This window comes from Pongo pygmaeus, chromosome 19 (genome assembly GCF_028885625.2).
Source record: "Pongo pygmaeus isolate AG05252 chromosome 19, NHGRI_mPonPyg2-v2.0_pri, whole genome shotgun sequence".
NCBI lineage: Eukaryota > Metazoa > Chordata > Mammalia > Primates > Hominidae > Pongo > Pongo pygmaeus.
Genome location: NC_072392.2, coordinates 99,335,839 through 99,356,879, shown reverse-complemented (window position 1 = coordinate 99,356,879; position 21,041 = coordinate 99,335,839). Strand labels below are relative to the sequence as shown.

The 21,041-nt window shown below is 59.9% G+C and overlaps 1 protein-coding gene across 4 annotated transcripts in view; it reads right to left on the bottom strand.

Moving 5' to 3' along the window:
• Positions 1-20,356, bottom strand: part of BAIAP2 (BAR/IMD domain containing adaptor protein 2) — a 79,716-nt gene extending 59,360 nt beyond the window's left edge. For 2 of the 4 annotated variants that reach the window (XM_054458579.2, XM_054458580.2), the window contains exons 1-2: positions 20,079-20,356; positions 1,131-1,206 (exon numbers count right to left, since the gene is read on the bottom strand). In XM_054458579.2, coding sequence (XP_054314554.1) covers positions 1,131-1,206; positions 20,079-20,132 — 130 coding nt within the window. In that variant the 5' untranslated portion in view covers positions 20,133-20,356. The remainder of the gene's footprint in view (positions 1-1,130; positions 1,207-20,078) is intronic. The other 2 variants (XM_054458578.2, XM_054458582.2) reach the window with 2 other exon arrangements.
• Positions 20,357-21,041: the final 685 nt, after the last annotated feature.

Here is a 21,041-nt window from a genome sequence, read left to right as displayed (position 1 = left end):
GAGGTGGCCTAAGGGAGCTCCCTGTCCCGTTCATTCCCACAAGGAAACATGAAGGCCACCCCCCGCTAGACGTGGAAGGCGGGCACAACTGGTCCACCTGGGGAGCTGAGAAGGAGGGCAGTGTCAGGGACAGGCCTTCTGCCAGATGCTCGGTTGGGGTGCTTTCTCCCCAGGTGACAACGGAGTAAAGGTGGTAAAAAAGGAACAAGGGCTGACCAACTCCTGCCCCCTCCTTGCCACCTCTAACCTGGCACCAAAACTGGACAACCAACTCCAGCCAACCCACAGGTGCCGCGACACCAGGAAGCGGTGGAGGAGCCGGGGGCGGCCGGCGGAGATGCAGCGCGTGTCCCAGAAAACACACTATCTCCTCCCTGCTGGGGACGTGGACTTTGCCCATGAAGATGCTGCAGTTACAGGGACAGACACGGTAGAGGGTACAGGGAGACCGGGAGTCACTGCTCAAGAACAGCAAGTCCCCATCCGTGCCAGGACTCAGCCATGAGCACCTGCGGGGCCAACAGGGCAGGTGAGAAGGGCATCTGGGGACAAGGAAGCCACTCCCCACCAGGACAGAAAGACCCAGGTGCACCCAAGGCCCCAAAGTGGAGCGCCTGGGTGGGGTGGGGGCGATGGGAAGCTTCTCAGGGAGACAGTGCGAAGAATGGAATGTCCCTGCAGCCACCAGCCCCCCACACCCTCTGTCCCGGCTCTTTGTGAGAAGGAGCTGCAGGGTGTTTGCTCATCTCCCAAACCCGAAGCTGCTGCAGTTACCAACAGCTTCATCCCAGCCCTAATCCCACAGTTTCTACGTGATTCTGAGGGACTGACATCCACACCCCTCCCGTCTCTAGATGCCACAGGACAAGAGCAGCCCACACAGGCAGGGGCGTGCTGCCACGGTGACAGCAGACCCAGTCCAGAGTACATGGGCTGCACCTTCACTCAGAGCCGCTGTCCAGCTTTGTTGCTGGAACAAAAGACCTCCTTTCGCTCCTGACCAGGCCCCACAGGCTGTGCCCAAGTCCATCTTCCAGCTCAGAAGGCAGCTCCCACCCCTTGGGGCCTGGGTGCAGTTCTACCAGCTCAGGAGGCAGCTCCCACCCCTTGGGGCCCGGGCGCAGTTCTACCTGCCAGTGCCTTCTCGTAATTCTTCCCCATGGCGATGAAGTTCCGGAGGCTAGGGTTGAACTGCTCCATGATGGTCTGGAAGAAAGCAGAGAAGAAACAGCATTACTGGCAGAGGTCACCCTGGTGACTCCGAAGGGTCTGAACACAGAGGAGAAAACCCAGAGCAAGCACCCCTCCCGGGGGTCGACACCACAAATGCTCAAGGTGGGCTTCCCAAGTTCAAATCCCGGCCATGCCCCTGATCAATGTCCTTGGGAAAATGACCTTCCTGAGCCTCGGTTTTCACACCTGTGCAATGGGGATAAGAAGAAACCCTGCTGCAGAGGAGTGTTTGTGGACTGAAGGAGCGCATTTGCATGGTGCAGCAGGCAGAATACAACTGGCGCTCAGATGCGCTGCTGCCGAGGTGCCGTTCCCATTGGCGCGGCTGAGTCAGCCCAGAAGGGCCCCCCACCGGCCATACACAATCGCTCAACGATGCTGGCACCCCCCTCCCACTAAAATCCTACTCAACACATCAATTACCAAACATCAGTTCTGATTAGCGCCATTGCAGCCTGATCTGCAAATGCCATGCTATGAATAATCCAACGGCTCTGGGTCTGTTTGCCCGACGGACGGGCATCTCGGTGCCAAGATCAGCAGTTCTTAGACTCAAGAAATTAGATTTTCACTGCGAAGGCCAAATAAATGTTTTAATTACAAGGGATAAAAACAGGCACACACAAACAACAGCCAAATGAGAATTCTACCAGCATAACATACACTGACTGTCAACAGCCAACCCCCGCCAGCAAGGGCCCAGGGAGCAGCTCCAACAGAAACCCCGGCTCAGCCACCTCCCATGTCTTCCGGTCATTTGTTATGATGTGATCCTGATCTTTCCTGAGGATCACAGGAAGGGAAGCCGCCCAGCCCTGTCGCAGACAAGCAGGAGGCTGTGGGGCCCCAACCCACCCAGCCCCAACCTGTGGGCTAGAGAGTGGGGAGGGAAGGGCAACTGCATCCCGCATCCCCTCTCCCAGCACCTGGCCTCAGCCTCCGAAGCCAAGAGAACAGATAGAAAGGGCATTTAGGGACAATGAAGCCATTCCCCACCACGGGACCTGCCTCCAGAAAACCCACTATTTGACGAGTGTTCCATCCCCTGCCCTGAGGTATGGCCAGGGTGTGTGTTCTTGGGGAACGAGGTCCCAAGTTCTGCACTACACCGGGGCTCACAGCAGGCCGGGTACACCTCAGTCCTGCCTGTACTGGACCCTCCGGTGGTAACGCCACCCGGCCAAGTTCCAGGGCAGGTGCTCCTTCCTTCCTTCCTGGATGCGGCAAGGGTGAGGGCGCCTTTGTGTGCTAGCCCAGAGGCTATGTGCACGGGGTGGGGGATGCAGCAACAACCCAGCCACAAAGTCCTGCTCTCACAGAGCCAACATCTCCTGAGGGAAGGCAGGACTAGGAGGGCCAGCGCTTCCGCAGAAGTGGGATAGGCGTGCTCAGCGAGACGTGGAAGGCAGGCAGGGAAGCACTTTCCATGCCAGAGAGCAGTGGGCAGACCAGAGCAGGGCAAAGGCCCCGAGGCAGGGCCCATGGTGAGTTCCTGGGAAAGGAGGACCCGGCATGAGGGTGGAAGGGGCCCAGGGGAGGCAGGAAGAGGAAGAGGTGGGTGTGGTAATGGGATAGCCCCTGAGGCCGGGCTGCATGACGCTAAGGAGGGTCTGAGCAGAGCGATGGACTACACTTAAAAGATCCCGCTGGGGTCAGATGCGGTGGCTCGCACGTATAATCCCAGCATTTTGGGAGGCAGAGGCAGGAAGATCACTTGAGCCCAAGCGTTCAAGACCAGCCTGGGCAACATGGTGAGACCCCATCTCTACAAAAAATTTAAAAATTAGCTGGGTGTGGTGGTGCACGCCTGTAGTCCCAGCTACTCAGGAGGCTGAGGCGGGAGGATTGCTTAAGCCTGGAAGGTCAAAGCTGCAGTGAACTGTGATTGTGCCATTGCACTCCAGCCTGGGTGACAGACAGAGCGAGACCCTGTCTCAAAAAAAAGTAAAACAGGCCGGGCGCAGTGGCTCATGCCTGTAGTCCCAGCACTTTGCGAGGCCGAGGCAAGCGGATCACAAGGTCAGGAGATCGAGAGCATCCTGGCTAACATGGTGAAACCCCGTCTCTACTAAAAACACAAAAAAATTAGCCGGGTATGACGGCACGCACCTGTAAACCCAGCTACTCAGGAGGCTGAGGCAGAAGGATGGTGTGAACCCAGGAGGCGGAACTTGCAGTGAGCTGAGATCGTGCCACTGCATTCCAGCCTGGGCGACAGAGCGAGACTCCATCATAAATAAATAAATAAATAAATAAATAAATAAACAAAACAGGCCGGACACAGTGGCTCACGCTCATAATCCCAACGCTTTGGGAGGCCAAGGCAGGCGGATCATGAGGTCAGATGGAGACCATCCTGGCCAACGTGGTGAAACTCCATTTCTACTAAAAATACAAAAAGCCGGGCGTGGTGGCAGACGCCTGTAATCCCAGCTACTTGGGAGCCTGAGGCAGGAGAATTGCTTGAACCTGGGAGGCGGAAATTGTGGTGAGCTGAGATTGCGCCACTGCACTCCAGCCTGGCAACAGAGTGAGACTCTGTCTCAAAAAAAAAAAACAAAAAACAAAAAACAAAACAAACAAAAGAGAAGATCCCTCTGGCTGCTCAGGGGAGACTAGATTTTAGCCAACGGCCCTGGCGTATGCTGGGAGACCCATCGGAGGCTCTGGGATGTCAGAGGGGAAGAGAGGCACGTGCCACACAGGCCTCTGTTCTAAAGGGACGGGGATGCTGGAGAAGAAAGGCATGTGCCACACAGGCCTCTGTTCTAAAGGGACGGGGATGCTGGAGAAGAAAGGCATGTGCCACACAGGCCTCTGTTCTAAAGGGACGGGGATGCTGGAGAAGAAAGGCATGTGCCACACAGGCCTCTGTTCTAAAGGGACGGGGATGCTGGAGAAGAAAGGCACGTGCCACACAGGCCTCTGTTCTAAAGGGACGGGGATGCTGGAGCACAGCAGTGTTAGCACTGAGCTAAACCCTTAGCAGTGAACCAGGAGCCTGGACACTTTAACTCCCAGGAGCGCCTGGGAGCCGGGGCAGGGAGGCCACACAGGGAGTGCGGTGAGATGGGTCTGGCGCCCAGGAGAACGTGAGCCAGAGACGACGCCTGAGAGATACCGGCAGAGAGAATGCTGGGACCTGGTGCACTCTCAGCAGCCTGGTTCAAACTGACCATGCAGACCAGGACTGGCGGTGAAGGCGGTCGGGAAATGCTGCCGGATGTGCGTTTCTTGTAATGAAATCAAGCAGAAGGGGGCACCAGCCAAGTGAGGAGGATGCGGCCAACTCCAGTGTTCTAGTGTGCGTGTGCTCATGTCTGCATACACATCTGTGTGCCCGTGTTTGCGTACAGACACATGCATGTGTGTCCATGTGTGCATGTACACATTTGTGTGCATGTGTGTGCTGAGCTGCAGCATCAAGCACGTTTCTCACCCTATGTGACACAGCTATGAAAACACTACCACGGAGGGTGCATGCCAGAGCAGACCCCTTGCTCACAAGAGCCCCACGTGCTTGGCTCCAGGACCATGACCCCCACAGGCCCCCGGGCGGAAGAGGCTCAACCTGAGCCCTGTGAGCTCCACTAACATCCTGAGCAGCAGGAGAAACAGGCCAGGAGCCACCCAGGGCCAACCATGGCGGGTCAGCACGGCAGCCATGCCTACCACATGATGGGGCAGCACCAAGGTTTCACTTCCTTAGTGCAGCAGCTGAGCTCACATGGAAGGAATGCAGGAGACAGCGGGCAGGGAACAGCCACCAGGCCACCTGGGCACAGCCCTGCCTCCATCTGCAAGAGAGGGGCGGCAGCTGGCACACACAGGTGCCGCCGTCCTGGCCCGAAGGCAATGGCAGGGGCATCCATTCCACTGAGCCGACATTGTAAGGGGGGACGGCCAGTTCCTCCTCCTACACCCGCATCCAGCCGCTGGGCCAGCAGAGAGGCCTTCTGTGGAGCCCTGCCTCAGGCATGCACAGTAGGTGTCACCCACCCCTCTTCCGGGTTCCTCCCTCTCCCAGGAACCACAGGAGGAGCCCAGTGTCTCATGAAGAGCCCAGCCCCTCTGCTGGGAGACCATCTCCAGTCAGGCGTCTCTCTGAGCCTCCGAACCAGTCCATCCCATTATCCTAGAACGCAGGCAGGGGCCATCCTGACCCAGTGAGCCCGTGTGGAGGTCCCCAGCCCGAGGAGAGCCCACTGTGGGGCATACACTCCAGTCCCGCCTCCACTTCCACCTCCGGCTCCCCTAACCAGGCCAAGGTCCTGGTCCAGGGGCCCATAGCTAACAGGCGCTTTGCAGTGCCTGGGGGTCCCCGGGTGGGGGCAGGGGAGCCAGTGACAGGCAGCTCCAGCTGTTCCGGAACGAACATCAACAGCGGCGGCCCCAGGTGGAAAGAACTCTGTTCTCAGCCACACCAACACGGCTTTTCCAAGTCACTGAGCGAGTGTATCTTTTTGCAGGATGCCACCAGGAAGGAGCTGAGCTCAGACGCCCAGACGCCCTGACAGTGCTGGGGCAGAGGAGCGGGGGGAGATCGGAAAAGTCTGTGGGCTTTAAAAGGGGAAGGGAGCTTGTTTCTTATCAACACCAAGGGGTGCAAAAAAACCCCAGAAAAACCTAGGCCAGGAGGCAGAAACTGCACAAGAAAATAACCTCAAGCCCTCAGAGGCGCCACCCCCACACGGTGGGTCTCAAGTGAGTTTAAAGCCCAGCTGTCCACACTGAGGGCACTCAGAGACATGTTGTGCCATCCTCAAGACCACAACAAAACTAAGAGACTCCTGGGGGGCCACAGGCACAGAGAGAGCTCCCCAGGGGCCCACGTTCTGTGACCCAATCCCCCCCTGCCAGGACAGAAATCCTACACCATGAGGAACCACCACACTCCTCAAACTCTAAGACCTGTGCGGTGCAAACGCAGCCTGGCGTGTGCAGAGCTCTGCTGTGCCTCCGGTGACCAAGCACTGGCTCCCTGGGCCGTGTTCCCGGGCCGGCACGGACTTCCAGTTCCTCGTTTGTTCATTCGCTATTGACCAGTCAACACCTTTCCCACCCCAGGGGGGGTTCTGGGCGGGCCTGCCCATGAAGGGGGTCCTGCCCATGAAGGGGGTCCTGCCCATGAAGGGGGTCCTGCCCACGAGGGGCTCCCACACACGCCATGGAAGGCTTCCCCTCATAGGACGCATGCCACAAAGCGCCGGGGGAGGAGGGATCCCTGCCCAGGGATGCCCGCACGCTTGGCTGCCCTCCTGCTGGGATGTCCATAGAGACGGATGTCCCAGTGGCCCTGGAGTCGCATGGAATCCAGGCCTTGACCACAGCAGGGACTCCAGCTGTCCCTACTACAGCCCCCAGGGACCCCAGCTATGCATTTCTGAAGGTACAAATGGGAGGGCCATGTCCACCAGTTGCAGAGGTGGCCGTCAGAGAACGTTGATGAACCAAGGAGCCCTTTTGGCTGGCGAGCTGCAGGCCACTGCTGGCCAGCCTGGAGACTGATGGCCATTATGATTCAGTGCTGCGGGCCGGCCTGGCCAGTGCGGGCACAAGGCAGCAGCAAAACCCCCGTCATCTCCACCTCCTCCCAACTTGGGGAACAAAGGGAGAGTGGCTAGTACATTTACAGAAAGGACCTCTGCCAAAGGACTTTGCTCTCCTGCCCACTCCTGGGCTGTGCTGGGGTCCACCTTCCGCCTGCTCAGGAATTCTTTTTTTTTTTTTTTTTTTTTGAGACAGAGCCTCGCTCTGTCACCCAGGCTGGAGTGCAGTGGCGCAATCTCAGCTCACTGCAACCTCCGCCTCCCGGTTCAAGTGATTCTCCTGCCTCAGCCTCCTGAGTAGCTGGGATTACAGGTGTGCACCACCACACCCAGCTAATTTTTGTATTTTAGTAGAGACGGGGTTTCACCATGTTGGCCAGGCTAGTCTCGAACTCCTGACCTCAAGAGATCCGCCCACCTCAGCCTCCCAAAGTGCTAGGATTACAGGCGAGAGCCACTGAGCCGGGCCAGGAATTCCGTTTACCCTTTGGCTCTCCTTCCTGTGATGCCGCCTCTCCAGCGCTTTCCTGGCAGGGTGGCCACAAACAAAAGCAGTCTCTCTGCTGACAGAGAGTGTCCCCCACCTCCCTCCAGCCCCTCAAGGCAGATGCCAGGGTGGGCGTGTATGGCCACACCCCTAGGGACTGCGTGCGTATGGACCCACGCATGCACGTATATCCGTGTGTGTGCTGCGGCCATGTGCTGCATGCGTTTACCTGTGCATGTACACTCACGCATGTGCTAGGTGTATGTGGACTCGTGTGTGCGCTGCGGGCATAAGCTGAACCCGTGTGTGTGCTGTGGGCAAGAGCTGCATGTTTACCTGTGCATGTACACCCACACATGTGCTGGACGCTTGTGGACCCGTGTGTGTGCTGTGGGCATGAGATGGACCCGTGTGTATGCTGTGGGCATGAGCGTGTCTACCTGTGCATGTGCAGTCACGTGTGTACTGGACACATATGGACCCGTGTGTGTGCTACATGTATCTGTGTGTGGCCAGGCTGAGCCGTGTTTTCTATCTACTCAAAAGAACAAACTGAGAGAAAGAGTCGATGCTAGGACCCTCCCTGGCTGCCTTAGACCCTCATCACCCTAATCCTCACCAAGCCCCTCCATGAGAGTCACTGTCCCATCTTACACTGAACAAGATGAAAGTGAGGCTCAGGAAGGCAAGGGCCAGCCTACCAGCCTTGGTGGAGCCCAGAGTCCTGGCTTCAACCCTGCTGACCACACAGCCAGCCTGGTCCCTCTCTCCCAATCAGTCCTGGTGTTGCACCTGACACGCTCCCCAAGGCCACATTCCAGTAATATCAGGAAAAAGGATGACTCGATCCACCTGGCCTCTCCCAGGAGGGCCAATGCCCAGGGCGGCTGACTGTTGCGGGGAGGGGCCCTGCCCGCCCACTCCCTCGCCCACGGACCAGCACAGCTACTGAGGGGCCAGGCTGCTGTTGCCCACGGGACCACCGCCCTCACTTCCACCTCTGTCGCGACAGGCAGAAGCCAGTGGCAGCTGCGGGGCCAGCAGTGCCAGAGGGGCTTCCCCCAGCCCGCTGTACCACCACGGCCACAGCAGGAGGACCCCACACACAGACACGGACCTCACAGCCCCCACGACTCGGGTCCATGTAGACTTGACGGGACACTGCCTAGGACGCCAGGCTCCAGGGAAGGGCACCCGGGACAGAGCCGAGCCTGGAAACCCCAAGCCACATGTCCAGCATGGAAGGGGGAGGTGCAGGAGGGGCCCTGCAGCAGTGGACAGTGTCCTCCTGGGAGGACACCTCAGAGCTTGCTGTCCGGGGGCCACAGGCTCAGTTCCCTTGGCTGCCAGGGGGGTTGGGGGGCTTCTGTGGGCAGAGAGCATCGGGAACGCGGCAGTGTCCTCCAGGGCGGGCCACTGCTGACCCCACACACAGGAGCACCGATGAGCTCCAGACCTGGGAGCTGGCTCACAGGGCAAGAGGAGTGGGGGCTGTGAGGGTGTGAAGGAAGCCTGGCTGGAGTGGTGTGGACGGTCCTGTCCCCTCTAAACACTTGGACATCTGTCCTGGAGGATCCTTCCTGAAGGAAGAAAACCAACTCCAGGAGCCCAGCTGGGAGGGCTGCCTGGAGGAGGCAGATCTTGAACTGCATCTTACTTGGTTCGAGTCGGAGACAAACTACAAACACATGTACACGGATTTAGGAAACAAGGGGATGCATGGAAGTTTCTGGGAGGAAACGGCCCGCAGGGTGAGGACGGGAGCCTGAAGGTGGGCTGGAGCCTGCAGAACGGGATCCCAAGGGGAACAGTGACAAACCAGGCAGAGACAGCATCCTCCTCCTTACCCTCTGTGGCTGGGGGTGCAGGAGCCGGCAGCTCTGCCTCCCTGTGAGTATTAATGGGGTCCCCACAGCCAAGGACAGGAGAAAACTGTGTGGCCAAACCCCTCTGCCGTGCCAGGGGCCCCCACCATGAGCCCCCCCAGGCCATGAGACCCCGCAGAGGGCTCTGGGTGTCAGGAAGCAGGCACCTCTCTGGAGGGAGGAAGAGGCCAGCCTGTTCCCAAACAGAGGGGGCTGGTCTCCCACCCTGCCCCAGGGGGGTCAGGAGGGGCCACTAGGCTTCTCCAAGGGCAGCTTCGGCATGGCCTGGCTGACCCAGACTCCCCCAGAACCACTCAGATCAGACAGATGGAGGGCACAGCCCAGCCCCTCCTGGAAGACTGAAGAGAGACACCCAGGTCCCAGGCATACCAGGGACTCCTGCAGGGCCCCAGGCAGCCTGGCCATGAGTCATGGTGGGGTCAGCGTGAGGGGTTAGGATGTCGCCTAAGGTGGTAGCTCCAGTTCTCAGCCTCCAGGAGCACCCACAGAAAACCCATCAACATCATAATAAAGTGATTCCTTGTGTCTTTGGCACGGTGCCCAGATGTGACCAGAGGAGCAGGTGGCCTCCCGCCAGGAGGGGCCCAAGGTGCAGGGACTCCTTCCCTCATGCTGCCTGCCCTACCCGCCAGGCTCCTGGGAGGCCCCAGGACAGGGACCATGAATGCTGCAGCTAAAAACAACAGGGACAAATGCCAACACTAAGGCCAGCTCCTGAGCCAGGCGCTTCTGCCCTCCGCCTGTGGGAAGGGCCACACGGCCATTCCCCTGGGCCCCCAGCCCCAGCCCAGGGCCCTGCTTCCCTTTCAGGATTGCAGCAGCATCTCCCTTTCCACGGGCCTTGGACACCTGCACGCCCTCTGCGAGCTTTCTCCTGGGGTCCTCAACTGTCAGGGGCCCCAAGTCTGACCCTCCTGAACGAGGTCCCCAGGAGCAGAGGTCCACAAGGGCAAAAGCCACACGTGGGGCCTTGCACGCAGGACGCCATGACCCGGCCCGCGCAGGAGGAGCCGCAGCCCAGCAAAGTCCAAACACAGCACCAAGCAGTCCGGCCACTTCCTTCCTGTCCGAGAGGCACATCCTGCCTATCCCAGCTTCAATGGGGACAGAGCCCCTTACAAACACCTTCCAACGTCCGGCCACCCTGGCCTGGGTCACAGAACTTAGCAACTGCTCAGCCTCACGGGGTGTCCGGCCCACACGGGACGGTGCATTCCAGCTGCCTTTCGCCTGTGGCCAGCACTGAGCTGGCGCCTTGCCAGCTGACTGCTCTTCCAATAGAATCAGCTGTCCCCGTGGAAACCTTCCTGTTGTCATAAACTGCGGGCTGCAATCTGACTGAGGTTGGAAGAGAAAACCATCACAGGCTCGTAATACAATCAGCCTGAAGACAGACAAGTGGTCACCTCCAGGCAACATGGAAGACTCGGCCCCTCCAGCAGCTACTGCACTCCGTCGCGGGGTAGGGCCCACTGGGTGTCATGGCTGAACTGTGTCCCCTCCCAGGATGCACGTGTTGAAGTTCTAATCCCTGGCATCACGCAGTGCAACTGTGTTTGCAAACAGGGTCTTTAGGAAGATGATAAAAGTAACTGGGGTCACTAGGGTGGGCCATAATCCCATATGACCAGTGCCTTATAAGAGAAGAGAAGAGGGCACAGATACCATAGGGACAAGCCGGGTGCCATGGCCATCCTGTGGGCGCAGCAGTCTGTGGCGCTGTGTTGGTCCCCCTCCAACGTGGAGAGGCCCGGTCACTAGGTCACTCATTACCGCCAATCGCAGACCCAAGTCTGGTCACCGCCTGGCCTGCAAGAACCCCCAAGGCCACTGCCCCATCCCCTCTCTGTGAAGGCACTGGCCGGTCTTTCGGGCTGGGCTCACGGCTGGAGGAGCAACTGCGGCTGAGCAAGCAGGGAGGCAGCCTTGGAATGCCTGTACGGCCCCACCTCCCGCCAACCTCAGGTCAGGCAGGTGGGAGGTGCCGGCCCGGGGGGGTTTGGCCACACTCAGGAACACAGGATCCCAGGAAAGCAGACAGCTGCAAGCAGCCTCGGGGCGGGGCTTTCCTGCTCTGGACCACTGACCTCTGATCTCTGAAGAACTTTCTGTCCCACAAGCTAGCGATCGTGGCCACCACTTACCCAGTACTCTCTCTGTGCCAGGAAATACGCTATTGTCTCACTGAATTAATGAGAAAACTGAGGCCCAGCAGCGAGAACGCCTTCCTGAACTCCTCGAACTCCTGAACAGAAGGACAGACGCACGGCTGGAGAGCCAGAGGGCCCTGGAGTTGGCTGGCCAGTTTCAATGGGCTCAGCCACTGCAGCTTATGGGTAGGGACACACTTCTCCCCCGAACCCAGGATCCCCTGTCAGGCAGGGACACCCAGGACCCGCACACGAGGCAACAGTAACAAGGCTGAGCACAGAGAATGTCCAGAGCAGTGTCCGGTGCGAGCAGTGGCGAGGCCTCCCGGGTGCCAGGACGCTCCAGTGTGAGCAGTGGCGAGGCCTCCCGGGTGCCAGGACGCTCCAGTGTGAGCAGTGGCGAGGCCTCCTGGGTGCCAGGACGCTCCGGTGCCAGCAGTGGCAGGGCCTCCTGGGTGCCAGGACGCTCTAGTGTGAGCAGTGGCAAGGCTTCCTGAGTGCCAGGACGCTGCGGGCCCAGCCGTCCCCAGAGCCAGAGACAGAGGTGACACCACCCAGGCCCCAGCACCCCAGCTTCACAGCCACATCCCTAGATGGGACTCCTGCCACCGGTCGGACCGCAGCCCACAGCTCTGCTCCACGGCCGGGGGCCACCGAGGCCCTGGAGTCTCAGCCCAGGAGCAGGACAGGTGGAGGCTGATGCTCCATCCATGCCTGGACTGCGTGAGGACAGGCTTTCCACGGTGGAACAAATGGAGATGGACACAGGCCTCCTCTGGCAGACATAGTCGGCCAGGGAAGAGGGGGCTGGAAAAATGGGTATGGGGGGACCCAGGTCTACTTCATTTCAGGTGGTGGTATCTCAGCCTCCACCACACCCACTGGCTTAAAAGCCCCATCTAGACCGGACGCACTGGTTCACGCCTGTAATCCCAGCACTCTGGGAGGCCGAGGTGGGAGGATCATTTGACCCCAGGTGTTAAAGACCAGCCTGGGCAACATGGTGAAACCCCATCTCTACTAAAAATACTAAAATTAGCCAGCGTGGTAGCGCACACCTGTAATCCCAGCTTCTTGGAATTGCTTGAGCCCAGGAGGCAGAGGCTGCAGTGAGCCAAGGTCACACCACTGCACTCCAGCCTGGGTGACAGAACAAGACTCTGTCTTAAATAAATAAAATTAAATTAAATTAAAAGCCCCACCTGGAAGCTGCAAGGCCACTCTGCCTGCCACTAGCAGCATCCACCCAGACCACGCTTGGCTCTGGGTGAGACAAACCCTCCACTGGACAGATGCCAGTTCCTGCAGCCAGGGGACACCCGCTCCCCTACCACCATCCCCACCCCCATTCTAACGTCAAGATGTCGCTCTCTTCCGGCACAGGCACCGGTGCCACCCCAGCGCATTCCACCATTCGCGTCCTGCGACTCCCACTGGGGCAGCCGTGACATGCAGGCGCTCACCTGGCATGGCCCACCTGCTGACTGTCCCCTGCCACAACCAGGCAGGGGCACGCCTGGACAGCTCAGTGCACAAAACACATAAGGACCATCCGAAGAAGGAACAGGAGTCCTGGCCGAAGAAGGAACAGGAGTCCTGGCCATTGTCTGAAAACCTGATCAAGAAAGCACCAGGGTGCGTTTGCTCACACATGTAATCCCAGCACTTTGGGAGGCCAAGGTGGGAGAACTGCTTGAGCCTAGGAGTTCAAGACCAGCCTGGGCAACATAGCAAGACCCCATCTCTACCAAAAATTAAAATTAAAAAAAAAATTAGCCAGGCACACAGGTGGGGCATGCCTATGGTCCTAGCTACTCAGGTGGCTGAGGCAGGAGGACTGTGTAAGCCCAGGAGGTTCAGGCTGTAGTTGAGGTGTGATCACACCACTGCATTCCAGGCTGGGAAACAAAGCGAGACTCTGTCTCAGAAAAAAAAGAAAGAAAAGAAAGAAAGAAAAAAGAAAAAAAGAAAGAAAGAAGAAAAGAAAAAAAAGTAAAAAAGTGCCAGTAACAAAAATGGAAGAGCAGGGGCTTGGAAGAAAATCTCAGAGACATACTCAGGAGGTGTTCTGGCATAGGCACCCCTGACGGCTCAGGGGCAGGTGCCCAGTGGACAAGCACAGAGCTGAAATGTGACTCAGAAGTCAAACTTTCCATGAAAAATAAGTTTTAAGAAAACCCTACCAATTTACTTCACATGAATTCAATGATTATTTAAAAACCTACCCAAACAGGGCCAGGCGCAGTGGCTCATGCCTATAATCCCAGCACTTTGGGAGCCAGAGGTGGGTGGATCACCTGAGGTCGGGAGTTCGAGACCAGCCTGACCAACATGGAAAAATCCCATCTCTACTAAAAATAGATAATTAGCCAGGCGTGGTGGCGCATGCCTGTAATCCCAGCTACTTGGGAGGCTGAGGCAGGAGAATCACCTGAACCCAGGAGGCGGAGGTTGCAGTGAGCTGAGATCGCGCCACTGCACTCCAGCCTGGGCAACAAGAGCAAAACTCCGTCTGCAAAAACAAAACAAAAACAAAAACAAAAACCAAAAAACGAGAAAAACACTACCCAATTATAAAACAACTGTCCCAGTAAGTATAAAATAAAAACTCTAAGCAAGAACAAAAGCACCCTGTTGTAACCGATAGCCTTTTCCCCTCCAAGGGGCCCCCAGCACCTCATGGCCCAGGACATCAGATCTGATGGTGCCGCGTGAATCCCACCCCTGCCCATCAGAGTGAGGACTAGAGCACTGAGGATACCAAGGCTGGTGCCACCTGAACTGGGACAGGCCCCGGAGCCTCCAGGGACCCTGGGAGCATCCTGCCTGCTGTACCCACTGCCCAGGGAGCAAGATTTGGCCAAGGTCATATGGCCAGGGGACAGGCCAGGCAAGGCTCCTCCCGGCAGGCTTGGCAGGAAGCTCAAGGACCAGGCAGGATTTTCCAAGGCTCAGGGTTGACCAAACCAAGAACCAGCAGACAAGGCTCCATAGTGTGAGTCAAAAAGACCAGGGGCAGATGGGGGTTAACTTGAGGGAGGTGCTGGGGGCATCACTGTGCCTGGCAGGCAGAAAAGGGCCCCTGCCAGGGGCAGATCCCCAGCCTCCTGCCCCCCGGAGGGGACTCCTCAGCACAGCATGGGCTCAGGCCCTACCTCCCCACCATCTCCACAGCCTCCTCCACTCTTGTTCCCTGGGCTTTCTGGTCACCTTGGTACAGGACCAACACCAACAGCCCCTGGGCCATAGCTGGAGAAACAGCCCCCGGCCTGCCTAGGCCAGCCCCACACCAGGGCCATCTCCTCAGCCTGCACTGCCCACAGCCCTGGGAAACAGGGATTCCAACTGCATGTGGTGTGAGCTGCCACCACCTCCAGGGAGCCCTCAGAGGGCCCAGGCCACCGCTCGAGGAGCAGACCCTCAGCAAAGGCGGGACAGTGATTCAAGCATAAACGTTCCAGAATCCAGAAACAAGATGTGTTCATTCCCAAATACTGATGGGCCCCTCACAGGCTGGCCGCCGTTCCACGCCCAAAGGAAGCATCCGTGGGCAGGACAGATCAAGCCCTTGCAGTCACAGAGCCAAACGGGTCCCTTCTCGGCCTCCCCTTCTGCCTCTGGGTTGAGGCCCCTCGAATCATCGTGCAGCTGTACAGGCACAGCCAGGGGCCAGGAATGAATCAGCGCTCGGGGGAGGTGGAAGTGTGTTGGAGGCTGGTGCCAGCACCATCCCCGCCTGCCTGTAATTACTAGGGATCTTAGCGCAGGCTGTGGGGGGCGGCTGACGGCGCCGGCCGCCCAAGTGCAGAGCTTCCAGGGGACCACGGGCTCTGTGCAGCCACGAGGATGCTTCCCTATCCTGGGGCCTCAAACAAAGTCACCAGACGAGGTGGCTGGGAAGGCAACACAGGGCAGACTCTGGCTCAGTGCAAGGAAGGACAGGAGCCAGCCTCAACCTCAGTCAGTGGCACCCCATCTCCACCGACGGTGCGAGTGTCCCCACCCATGGTGGCAGCCACAGGCAACACTAGCCCAGGGCAGCTGGCAGAGAGGGCCATGTAAGGCTGGGTGGGGACAAGTGGTGATGCCCAGCTCTGCTCACCACCTGCCACTCCTGCAGTGACACTGGGGTTGCTCCCCTGACCAGGGCCCAGACCTGTGAACGGGGGAGAAGGGTGAACCGGGCCTCAGCCTCCCGGCCAGCCTGCTTCCTGGAGCTTGGAAGGACAGGCCCCTCCCGTTCAGTGGCCGGGTCACACACCAGCCCTCCCCTGCAAGACCACCTATCCTGGACAGCTCAGCCCATGGTGCCTGTGGCCAGCAGACAGGCCTTGGCCCTCAGGCCTCGACCTTTGGAAGCTTCAGTCGAAAACAAGACAGCAACAGGAACACAGCTCCCAGCAGCCCCCACCCACTGCCCTCCCCTCTAACGGTGGCCCCTGAAAGCCCAGGGCAGCACTGGCCTTCATTTTAACCCTGAACCTCAAGTCTACTCAGCCAGTCCCACGAGCCAATCAATCTCCCCAACGAAGGATACTTGTTCAAGGCAAGGCCTGTGGGGACAGCAGGCACGGGCAAGACACTCTCCCCCAACCAGCCCACAACTCCACAAGCGCCACGTCCCAGAACCGCCTGGTCACATCCATCGTTAGACACAGACCTCATGCAGCCACCAACGGCACGGCAGGCATGGGACACCAAGCGAGCGCTGGACACCACCTGGGGCCAGCAGGCATGGGACGCTGAGCAAGCGCCAGCAGAAGGGCCGTGCACCCTGGAGCCAACAACTAGCAGGACAGCGCCTGGGGCCAAAGCCCACACAGGCTGGGCAGCCCAGAGGGCAGCATGACATGGCAGCCAGTCTTTGTGCCCTGGCCACCCTGCCGAGGGAACCACATCAGTACTGCTCCTGGGAGACGTGCCCCCTGCTAAAGGCTGGCGGTGGCGAGGGCGGGTAACACAGAACACGACATGCACATGTGGAGAAAATGCAGGCCAGGTCCACTCAGTAACAGCAGACGCAGCCACCCTGCGGCAAGATGGTGCCCACAGGGGCCACCCCAGGAGGTATCCCTAAAAACAAAGCACCGCATGCACGTGTGCACACACAGACACGCACACACATGCACACGTGCACGGAGCTGGGCCCAGCACTGTGATTTCTCTCCTCCTCAGGTGCCAGGTCTGCTGCCCCCCAGGCAGGCGGCTCCAATGCCAGGAGGTGCCTGTCAGAGACCACCCCCCACCACCTCCAAATGGAGGGGATGGTGAGCTCTGCACACCCCAGGAAGAAGCTGGGTGTGGCAGAGAGGAGCAGCCAGGCCCTGGCAGCCGGGCACGGAGCAGAAAAGCCGGCAGTGTGCTCCCTGCCACCCAGCACATGACGCCCACCACCTGGCGCCAGCCCTTACCAATCACACCAGAGATGGCAAACCCAACTGGCTCCTGGCTCCAGGAACCCTGTGGCACCCGTCTCCTCGAAGCACGGCTGCGGCCCCGCCAGGCTGGCTTCCCCACCAGCTGCTAGAGTGACCAGCCACGGCCAAGAGCCTCTGCACAAGGAAGGCCATGGCCGCGTCTGTAACGGGGACTCCTCCTCCCCCCCAGATGCTCTCTCGCCTCACATATTCTAGGACAGGCTGTGGGCCAATGGCACTATGCCCAGAGAAGGTGCTGGAGCCGCCACACTCCAGGTCATGGGTCACCTGGGAGCCAGGACTTCTCTGCGGACACAAGACCTTGAGGAAAACACCCACCTGACATTCGCCTGGCATTCCAGGAGCCACAGCCAGCCAGGGAGCCAGCCCCTCAGCACGCAGGGATGCTCGGGGCTTCCCCAAGAGGGCTGCAGCTTCAGTAGCCTTAATTCCAAAGGCCACTGGGGGAGGCAGATTCCAGCACTCCATCCCTCCATCTGGGCCATTACCCAGGGCTACCTGAGCGAGCGCCGGGCCCAGGCTCCTGGGGAGGAAGGGGTCTTCCTCGCCTTGCCCTCCCAACACCTGCAGGGCCCAGCCCACGCAGTGCCCCCAGAAGGTCTGAGATTACGTTCTCCGCAAACACCGGGAAGCCGTTCCACTCCCCTCCCCTTCATCTTACATAAAATTCCCCGAGGACACAGCTCCCAAGGGAATGGAGCCACCGGAAAAGAGGTCAAAGTCTGCGTTACGGATTCTTACAGGGAAGAAAATCAAAACTGCACTTTTTATTCTCGCATTTTTAATCAGCAAGGCCAAGGACAAGCGTCCTCCTTTGCCAAGGCAAACACCACTCAGAACTGCAGTTAAGGCGATGCAATGTCCAAACCAAACAGCTGAGCCGCATCGCGGGTGACAGGAAGCAGGCCACAGCACAGCCGTTCCAAGAGGCACTGCCAGGGCTCTGCAAGCCGCCAACCCAGGCACAGGAGCGGCCCCGGGAAGGGATGCCAGAGGCAGCACCGTCCCAGGAGAGGACGGAGCTCAGCACTGCCTGGACCGGCTGGACCGGCCCAGGCGTGCACACCGGTGGCTTTGGCGGTCTCCTGACTATATCTCCATGTGGGCTGAGTTTCTGCCTGGCCGACATTGCCAAAAGCTGCCCAACCAGTACCGGCACTACCAAGGCACCTTGAGCTCCCCAGTGACAAAGCACAAAAAGGTAACAGCACCAGGACTCAAAGACTCAGCGGTCAGGCCCCCGGAGTGGCAGCAGGAGCCACCTACAAAACCAACCCCGCCTGTGTGCAGCAGTAGTGCAAGCCTGCCGCCAGGGCAAAGCCTTTCCAGAGTGGATCAGCCCTTCAGACACCTACGGCCTACCGCGTCCAGCCGTGCTAAATCAAATCATCAACCGCCACATCTTCACTTGGGAAAATCACCAATTAACCCACTTGTGGAAGACAAAACGCAGAACCTGTGTGTTTCACGTGCTCCAGACCTGCTAGTCTGCGTCCACAGGGGCTCAAAGTCCCCAAACACTCAGTCCTAAGAGTTTTCCTGCCAGCAGATTTCACTCAGACCTGCAGATAAATTACAGCTTCACCTAGGTGAAGGCCGGCTGCCAGGTTAGGAGAGTTTTATTAAGGACGCTCACCGGGTCGGTCCCCCAGAGCAAAACCACTCCATGTACCCACCCCCTGCCAACTCTCACCACGAAAGTTCCTGCTTTCTGGTTTCAGCGCAGAAGCAGAGAAAATAGGAAAAAGGTTCCGCCGGTACTTCTCTTCCACCCTCTGCAATCACGAACAAGTCGTAATGGAGCTAATGACTAATAATTTAATAAACCTCCCTCCCTTGACAGCATGTGCTTCCACAGAGCAACAAGGCCAGAACCGTAGGCCACAGACTCTGTGAAACCAAACCTAACAACCCCAGGGCCTGTGCCTTTCCCAAGCCGACTCCTCAGGTCACCCTGAATCCTGTTTCCCAGGGGCTCCAACGTGGCTTTAGGACTCATCTAGTTGACCGCACTCGCCTTCACAATCCTTCCAGACTGACGCGGCCCCAGCTTCACAAGCTTTATTGAAGGCTGTATTCGAGTGCAATCTGCCCCCTGCACTCCAGCTGGAACCAGAGGGGCCACCCCAGAAGCCTCCATCTGGCTCTCCCAAGCCTGAGAGCTAAGAGGGCTTCGCAGGCCTCTGGCCAGGCACACCTTGACCGCCTAACACAATCAGAAACAGTTACTCTGCCGGGCAGGGCACAAGCCGGTTAGGAGGCAAGAACCAGCAACTGCCGGGTAAATACCCACTCCACTCATCGACCAGCCTGTCACTGAACCTTCAGACAGTTTTGAAACAAAGCACATCTGTAAGAGATCGCCCAAGACCCAGGGACACCCAGGGCAGGGGTTTCTCCTCTGAGAAAATGCTCCCCGGGAGCTGCCGGGCTCTGGCGTGGGGGTCTGGACCGAGAACGGATGCTGAAGAAAGAGGAAACCAATGGCCTGTTTGTCGGTATCCCAGCCACAAAAACGACCGGGAAGGGGGCAGCAGGGGAGGCTTCCAGCGGTGCTCTGCGGCCCTCGGATGTGAACCTGTCATTTCACAGACGAGAACGTGGATGCCACTCTTAACACATCTGAAGCAAAGGCAGGCACGTCAGCCTCCTACACAATTAGTCTTCTCTCTCCGCGGTTACATAAGATGATAGATTATCCGTCCACCCATCCAGCCTGCCTGCGCTCCGACCTCCCACCTTAGGCCCCAGCATCGGCGCCGGACAGGAGTTGTGGAAAGGGAAAGCCCGTTGAGAATGAAGTGCCCGAGGCTCGCGCAACCGCGCCTGGAGGAACCCCATGGTGCCACCGCGCCGGCCGCGGCCTTCAGACAGCCCCCATGCCGTCCCGGCCGCCACAACCCCTGGGCTCGCCGCCCCCGCCGCCCCCGCCGCCCCGGCCCTGCTCGGGTGTGCTACGACTCAGACAGGTCCGAGGGCTCCCGGGACCCGGCGCGCGGCTCCGTTCCCGCCGACGCCAAGGCGGGCGCGCGGGGGCCGAGCAGGGCCGTCGGAGCGGGGAGTGCTCCCCGGGCCTGGGGCTGGGGACCGACCGGGCCGCGGCGCGCATGGGGTGGGGGGGCCCGGGCGGGGGTGGCCACCTGTGAGCGGCCGGCGCCGGGCTCACCACCCCAGCAGCCCGGTCCCGGGTGGCCGCGCCGGGAAGACCCCCGAAGTCCCAGCCTCCTGGCCCCGCGCGCGGCCCCGGGGCCGCCCTGGTCGGGCTCGGGCGCGCGGACGGCGCGGGACCCGGGAGCACCCGGAGCGGGCTCAGCTCGGCGCCGGGGGGCGCTCACCTTATAGACATTTTCCGTGAGCCGGTGCATCTCCTCTGAGCGAGACAGCGACATGGTCCTGGGTCCCGGCTGCACCACAGACCGCAGCGGGGGCGCAAGCGGTGGCAGCAGCGACGGCAGCAGCGGCGGCAACACCAACACGATGGAGACGAAAGCGGACCCGAACCACAGAGCGCGGCGTCCGGCGGCGGCCACTTTTATAGTCGCCTCAGGCCCCGCCCCGCGGCAGTCCCCGCCCCTGCGTCCCGCCCCCGTTGCGCCCTCATCACCGCCCCCGACCACCCGCCCCCGCCCGGCGCTACCGCTGCTAGGCAACCGCCAGGCCCCGCCCCCGCGCCGCCCTTTCCATTGGTGGGTTCCGGAGAAGGGGAGGGGGCGGGTCGGAGGCGGGGCCTAGTGGCCGACTCCAGGCAGCGATTGGTCGGCGGCGGCGTCGATCCTGGGGGAGGAGAGGGGAGGTGCGGCGCGGGCTGGGGCCCTAGGAACTGCCTGAGGGGGGCCCGGCAACAGCCGGGCTGGGGGTGGGGAGGCGGGGGCGGGGTGGCGCAGGAAGAAGGAGCAGAAGGTGCGGGGAGGAGAGCGGGGGGCGCCGGCGGCGAGCGCGCGTGGAGGCGGCACTTCGCGAAGTGGCACTTCGGGGCGTGCGGCCGGCCCGCCGGGTCGCGGCCTGGCGCTGCGGGGCGGGGAGCGGCTCGGACGCAGGACGCCGCGGGTCGGGCTTACAGGTGGGAGAGGCCCCGACCCCGCCGCTTCGCAGGTAAGCCCGCCGGGCGGGCGGCGACCCCCCGGCCGGCCCCTCGGGGCAGAGAGGAGAACCCTGGGGGAGGGGGTGCTGCAGGAGGACCCTGGAGAGAGCTTGACCCTGGAGTGGGAGACGACTTGGAGAAGGAGGATTTCGGGGGAGCATCGTGAGGAGAGGACTTGGAGGGATCCTGCAGAAGGTGAACTCTGGGGAGGACCCTA